The following is a 7,461-nucleotide window of genomic DNA, read 5'->3' on the forward strand; positions in this document are numbered from 1 at the left end:
ATTCTCTTAACATTGTGGGGTTTCTTGGGCTTTGGTGGATCCACTGGTTTTGGCTTGTCATTCTCTACCATGATCACCTGTTCCGGCTCAGGATTTTGAAGAGGTTTTCTCTCATCAGTTTTGATTGCCTCTTCCCATGTTCTAGACTGAGGTGGTTTTTGATCTTCCTTCACTACAATCATCATTTCCACAGCTTGTGTGGGCTTTTCTGGTCGACTTTCCTCCTTTTCAATCTTCACCAATTCAGGGGGTGTATTGTGAACAGGATTAGGACATTCTAACTGTTTAACTGTAGATGGCCCTTCGCAATGTTTTTCTTTGTTTTGATTATTCGAAAATAGATGTGGTAAGTTAGGCCACCACAGATTTGAAACTGTGTGAAGAAACCCATCCTTAGCAATCTTCCCGCTAACACAAGTATTTCCCATATTAGCTCCTACTATTGACTCGCAAAACCCATCAAATTCCCCGGAAAAAAGAATTCAATCTCTTGAAGATTCACCCAACTGTGAAACCCATAATATTATCAGTCACAGAGCTTGATGATTTGAAAAGTACTAAAGAAATCAATGCAAATAATGTTTTGTCAATAATTTTAGGAACTTACCAAAAATCAATTCAAATCATTTCCTATTACCTTTTTTATAAACACTTTAACAATAAAAGCACGCTCCAATTATTAATGGAAAGGGCAATGTAAACAAATCACAAAATATATTCCCGACCCTTCTTCGAAATTTGATTCATATAAATATAATCTATATGATCAAGAAAATTTCAAAGATAAAAAGCACGCAGAATCTACCAAATATGATAAAACAATTAGGGCCGTGGATAGAATGATTGCGTACGAACAGGTTTTTGTTTACCAAGTCCATCTCTCTAAATTTATATCATGTTAAATCTTGATTTTGATTCTGAATTTCAATCTCTCCCCCTTTGTTGAAATAAACGCCAGGGGGAAAAACGGAAATAGAGAAATCGACAGGTTTTTCTGTTAGAAATTTGTATTTTTCCCAACTCTAAAACGTGTTTAGTACAGCGTTTGTTTGTTTATTTGTTTGTTAGCAATAACTACAATTATGGTCTTCTTGAAGAATAATTTCATAATATAAAGTCATCTTAGCCAACTTCGTCTAAATGCTCTAACTTAACAAAACACACTTCAAAAATTATTAAAATATGTACAAAAATAACTTAATTTCAAAAATCGCTTATGATCTTTTAAAAGCTCCGTCAAAGAGACCCTTAAAAGTGTTCTAAGCGTGAAAATCTTGTTATTTAAAAAGAGAAAATATATGTAATTTACTCAAAGCTTAATGAATAATGTTATTCATAGTAAGGATTACCGGTAATCGTTGATATATATGTGACGTATATATGACAATTTATTATTTGATGGTCGCAATATTGCATCAAATAAACCATATGTATATCACACAAAATGACTATCTATAGTTTTCACTATAAATAATATTATTCAATTTTAATAGAAGAGAATTTTTTACATTACACCCCTCGGTGGTCCATATATATGGAAAACTAGATGTTTCGAAATCAAAATAATCTTTTTAAGAACAAAAATCATTTAAATATATAAAAGTTACCTGTTTTTCGATTTTTATTTTTTGTTTTTTTAATTTTTTTTGAGAAATTCTGCGGGAAAATAAACATACGTGACCATGACCCCTGATCGTGCCTTGCACGAACGGACGTGACAGAAGAAGATAAGCCTTTGAACGAATCTTCAATAGCATTACCAATATTATAATGTAAATAAACCGGCAGGAATAAAGTACTTAAAATTAGGCCTTGACAGCTGCCATTTGCCGGCAAGCACCGGCCGGACAATAATTTTTCAGCTGGTAGTCGTTCCGCGTCCTATACAGGCCAAAACTTTATTATTAAATAAGGTAAATTTTAGTTCTAGTAGTTGTATTAGAAAGTAACATGGTAACTAGGTCCTACGTTTATTAGCAAAATGTACAGTGCGAAAAATTCATAGCTTTGCCTCAAACATCTCTAGCCAATCCAGAAAGATCAACATCACCATTGGAATTTTTCTCAGGAAGAACCTCTTTCGGAGGGTAAGCTTCAACGGGAATTCCACGCTTATTGCAAGAGGATGAAGACTCATCATCAAATATGCGAGGAACCGCTATTGTACTAAAAAAATCATTCTTCATCTCTTCGGCTGCTTCAAAGAAACGGTTAATACCGCCAAAGAAACTACGTTCAATGGCTTCAATATCACCACGTAAACCAGGAAAGTGAAAGGGTCCCTGCTCGGATGATTCCAATGGGATCCCTTTAACAACATGGTCTGTTACATCTTCCTCGGTGTATTCTTTGTTAGACTGTACCATCTCACTAGGCCTGAGATGAGAAGAATATGATTTAGATTATATACGACAGTTTTTGCAAGGCAACCATATATTTTGACATAAATCCTGGATGATAGACCTAACTAAATATAACAAACTCGTCAGGGATCTGTACAAAAATATAAAAGCAAACGCAGTCCACAAAAACATAAAGAGAAAATTAAAAGCAGTTGGTAAAATCAAATCTCTTAACAAAAAGAAAGAAAGAAATAGGAGAGAGGGGGTATTACATGTATAGGCCCATATGTTTGTTCAAGTCATTAGAATTATAATGCAGAATCTTCGAAATTCTGGGAGGCAACAAACTGTGCCAATCCCTCAGTTTGATGCTTCGCATAATGGTTAAATTTCACAGCCAGAAAGAAGCATCTAGTCCATTCTAGTATTGCCAAAAATGAGTTTCTTTTACTTTAGACAGACATTAAGATAGAAGGGTGCAATCAATAGCTTGAGGTTCAAGTTTAGGATTTGTATTGTTGAAATCTATACATAGATGAATGAGAAATATCTACGTGGCACCATCAAATAAAGCATTCATCTCCAGGATGTTTTTCGTTCTATAAAGTGATTATTGGCTCCCTACTGTCAAGTCTCATGTACTCTCAAAACCAAAAAACATTTCCAGATGTTGCAATCAAATAGTAACCCAGTACAGTTCAAGCAAGATATATGAGAAATTAGATATCAAAAGGCAGCAAATTCCAGTGGATAGATACAAGAGGCGGCACCAAAAAATTCCACAAGGCTAAAAAGGTCTATAGATGAAGAATTAGGTTAAATCTTTTCAGCTTGACCATACCAACATTTTTCAGCAAATGACTGCAAATTTATAGGTATCCTGTTCATCCCCAATATCAAGTCTTGCATCCATGCTATCTAGTTGTCTCCAACATTTGTGCTCAATTGGCATTTGGCATACGTAAAAGTATTCTGTTCGGTTCTCTTCCAACATATGTACACTATTGTCAAGTAGTATTTATGGATATTAACCCATTTAATACAATCGTTCTACAGTTCTTGACAGCTATGTGTCTGGCAAAATTATGACAGCACATTGCTTCCAGAACAAGCCTACTTCAAAACATTACTGAGCTTCTAGTTTCCCGAATGTCTGTATGGTCTTCACCAAAAATTAGATGTAACTTCAGCTATGTTTTCTTCTCTCTGTTACTAACATGATATCACTTACTTAACTATAGTAAGTTGTATGCCATTCTCATTAGTATTGCCCAGAATAAACCATACATCAGATGCATATTTAGAGGGGTCAAGAACATAGTTATTTTCTGCTTCTTCTTGAGAAACTCCAAGACAACCGCTAAAAAGGCCAAAATGAAAATATACAGACATTACCATTTTTGCATGATCATATGTATACAATTATCCTTTCGTCCCAATTATTCACGAGTACAATCATATGCACTTTTCTAAATCTTACTTGGATTCAAATATTATGCTGATATCTTATATTGTTAAATACTTCGTTCACGTGTTCAGAGCAGATCTTCTATTCTAGTGTTTGCTTTCCACAAATTAGATAGAAAGTGTTTGTAAATAGTTTTAGCAATAAGTATCAATAAGACAAGACTTCTCCTCTCCAACAACCCTTAACAGCACCACAATCTTCTTCTTTTTTCCAGCTAAAATTCATATAATATCACTTCCAATTTTTTACAGTCAAACATATAAGCATATATTTTGAGGAACATAAATTACAGTAACTGATTAAAAGAAAACCATCCCAAATTTCCTAAAACCTTATCCAAGCAGATTAAACAACTAAATATCCTATTGGCAAAGAAGTACATATATCGGAGAAAGCCCGCTTTCAAGCCAAAAATTTTCTGCTCCCATTGGCGGCTCAACATCAATTTTGTCCAACTATCATAACAAGGGCATTTGTTAACAAGCCCTCCTAATGGCTCTTTGTCCGATTCCACTCCTATTTCCTGCTCTTAAGCCAAATATTTGCTAGCTCAAAAAATATATAAAATCATCACTTCCTCTCATAATCTCATATTTACAACTTACAAGGAAATCAAATAACAACACAAAACACGAACATAAATATATGCAGAAATCATATTTTGGGATTTCTAATTCAATTTAGATCAAATATACCTTCCCACGCAGTCTTTGAATATCTTCTCGGTTTTCTCGCACTTACGAATGAATTTCCCCGGCTCAACTTCCTCAGTCCGGCACTGAGACGAGACAATTCTTCGGGTGGCGCAGCGATCGCCATTACCGTCATCTCTAGGGTTTAATGAGCCGTTAAACTCGCCGCTATCACCAGCGGATGATGAAATAGAGTCAGATTCGTCGTCATTCTTCCACACCCAACCCATTGTCGATTTTGTGCTGTGAAATATGCGACGCAAAAATTTTCCCTTGCAATTTGTGAATTTATGTAATTTTATGCTTTGAGGACATTCCAGAAACTTTTCAAAGACGGTGCCTTTTTACTTGGGTAAATTATTTATTCGGTAATTAGAGCAAGATACTTAGCCCGTGTGACAATAAGGGTGTGTTTCGTTACATTTATTTTCTGTGGAAAATATTAGTTTTTCATCCAAATTTTCACTTGGAGCGTTTGATTGCTATTTTTTTTCATGGAAAATATTTTCCAACTTTTGAAAATATGTCTAATTTTCCTTATTTTTAAGGAAAATATTTTCCTTGGGTAGAGGTGGTTTTTATTTTGCACAAAAGATGGAAAATATTTTCTTTTCTAGGTAATATTTTCCATGTCAATCAAACACACTCTAATTCTATTTGTACGATGTTATGTACAATCTAGTTGACAATGGACTAGATTGTACAAAATATTGTACATCTAGCACAACTTGTAACGAGAAATACTTTGGTACTGCACTGCCCAATGTCGAGCGCCAGGTGGGCCACCCATCAAGGTGGCCAACCCTTATAATACAGTCGCACCTATTTAAGAGTCCATTTTTATTTTTATTTATTATTATTATTTTTTGGGTTAAAAAATGAGTTTTTGAATAATAATTTTTTTAAGAATGTGCTGTTAAAAAATATAAAAAAAATAAATTTACATGAAAAATATTTTATTATGAAAATGTGTAGTTGAAATTAATTTTAAAAAAAAAAAGAGTTTTAAAAAAATGGTAATCAACCCTCAAATAAGGGCTTAGTTGAGCATCACTTAATTTAGCTATAACCAGACCACAATTTTAAAAAAAAAAATTCAATAAATACACCGCAATAAATTTAAGATTATAGTCCTAACCCAATAAACTATATATATCCCAATTTTACTTATTATTTTTCTCATCGTTTTCACCCATTCTGAATATTTTGAAAGACACAAACATTATGGATTTCCTTTCCATAATGGTGAAACAATTAAATATTTTGTGTGATTTATGTATTAAAACCCAATTTACGTAATCTTACTTAAAAACCACTTAAGTAAAAAAAAAATGCTGAAAAGTATAGTGTAACTAACAAAATTCATAGTAAAAGCATAATTACCCCATAATTTATTGACAAAGTGTCCGAATTTAAGGTTCATTATAAAGAATTGGTAGAACATTTGTAAGTTTTGGAACAAAATGGATGAAAATATCAGTTACCCATTATAACCTTAGTTCCAAGTGTAGCAGTAATGAATCTGTATCCCGTGGAGTGGCGAAGGGAGGACCCAATTGGTAGTGGTTCTAAATTTATTTGCTCCTATGGAATGAAAACCTGTCTCGTCAGTATCTTCATATCGCCTATGCAATCTCGTTTTCGGAAAGATCAAAATAGCCAAATGATATCAAAGGCATTTATGTCATCTTACATTACTAGTCGATAGCACGTGCGTTGCACGATTATTGTATTTAATCTGCCTTTATTAGCGTGGTGTAGAGATATTTTAGTTTTTTTGGCTGATTATGCTTTCGAAGTTTGGAGTAAATGTTTTGGCATCAATCTTCTTTGGTAGTTTAGTAAAAATTAGATTTAAGTGGAAATATAAGTAAAAGTTAATTTATAATTTTGCTTTAGTAAAGAATAATTTAATTTTCTTTTTCCTTTCTTCTAACCAACTTTTCTTTAGATTATTTTATTAATTTCTTACATTGAAAATTGAAAACATGTTAAATGTAATGAGAGAATTTTATGAATTAAAATGTTAATTGAAAGAGTTTTTGGAGGATAATTTTAAAGATTGACTTTTTATTATACACACTATCTCATGTTTAAAGATTTTGCTAAAGACATTTCATTTAAATAAATATGAATATTAGAAATGAGTTTTGCTTGACAGTAAGTGGGAATTGTAGTCAAATTATTGTAAGAGAATACTGGACAGACAAATGCCAAAATAGGAAAGATTCTTGCAAAAAGAAATATACTATTTCACCAACCTAACCTACTTCATTTATTTGTGACCTCAACTTTATACTTCCTTTGTTGATATCAAATTCATAGCATTTTTCATCTGTCAATTCATTCATCTCAACAAATTCTAAACAAATTCTAAGGTAAGTTGATTTCTATGAATAAATGTTATTTATATGAATAATTTATGTTGATATTTTGTGGAAGGAAGGTGAAGTTCTTGTGAAAAATGAAGTTTGGTGTGGGAAGAAATGGTAAAGATGATAAAATTATCTGTGGGAAGCTTGACAGAGATGTGTGCAGACTCCCCGCACAGATAGCATATAATACAGCATATATATGTGATAATTTGCACATGTATATAGGTTTGAAATTGTCCACAAAAGTCCGAAGTACTTTCTTCATAAATACACCTTTTATGGAAGTGAAACTGATGACGGAATGGTTTGTAGAATAAACAGATTTTATTTTATTATTCTTTTTTCCTATTGCTTACCACTACAGATAGTATTTTGAGGTTATTTCACCTTATTTACTACGTTGATTAAGGTCAAAGAAAATTCCATCAAAATAGACAATTTGATATTGAAAAAATCATACATGGAAAGAAGTCCCACAAATCTTTCTCTACCTATGCAAAATAAATTCACTCCTATTCAGAATCTTCAAGGACGTCTTTTAGCGGTAATGGTATTTAATCTTATTTACAACAAGTTTTATATAT

General features: G+C 32.7%; 2 protein-coding genes across 2 annotated transcripts in view; both read right to left on the reverse strand.

Annotated features, from left to right (window-relative positions):
* LOC111378773 (calcium-dependent protein kinase 2-like) overlaps positions 1-1,029 on the reverse strand; it is a 1,980-nt gene extending 951 nt beyond the window's left edge. Inside the window, exons 1-2 of the mRNA XM_023002009.1 lie at positions 608-1,029; positions 3-506 (exon numbers count right to left, since the gene is read on the reverse strand). Of these exons, the coding sequence (XP_022857777.1) occupies positions 3-428 (426 nt within the window). The 5' untranslated portion in view covers positions 429-506; positions 608-1,029. The remainder of the gene's footprint in view (positions 1-2; positions 507-607) is intronic.
* A 758-nt stretch (positions 1,030-1,787) lies between these two features.
* On the reverse strand, positions 1,788-4,856 carry LOC111378789. The gene is made up of 2 exons (XM_023002038.1): positions 4,506-4,856; positions 1,788-2,376 (listed from the first exon to the last, which is right to left on the reverse strand). Exons 1-2 carry the CDS (start codon positions 4,730-4,732, stop codon positions 2,013-2,015), a joined length of 591 nt encoding a protein of 196 aa, XP_022857806.1. The 5' UTR covers positions 4,733-4,856; the 3' UTR covers positions 1,788-2,012.
* Positions 4,857-7,461: the final 2,605 nt, after the last annotated feature.

Source organism: Olea europaea, unplaced genomic scaffold (genome assembly GCF_002742605.1).
Source record: "Olea europaea var. sylvestris unplaced genomic scaffold, O_europaea_v1 scaffold187, whole genome shotgun sequence".
Classification (NCBI taxonomy): domain Eukaryota; kingdom Viridiplantae; phylum Streptophyta; class Magnoliopsida; order Lamiales; family Oleaceae; genus Olea; species Olea europaea.

What these genes read in the sequence shown, in the direction of transcription:
- LOC111378789 (XM_023002038.1), bottom strand. Translation starts at nt 4,732, where the DNA reads ATGGGTTGGGTGTGGAAGAATGACGACGAATCTGACTCTATTTCATCA. An exon ending in TTCAAAGACTGCGTGGGAAG is followed by an intron (nt 2,377 to 4,505) that starts GTATATTTGATC and finishes TTCTCATCTCAG; the next exon opens with GCCTAGTGAGATGGTACAGT.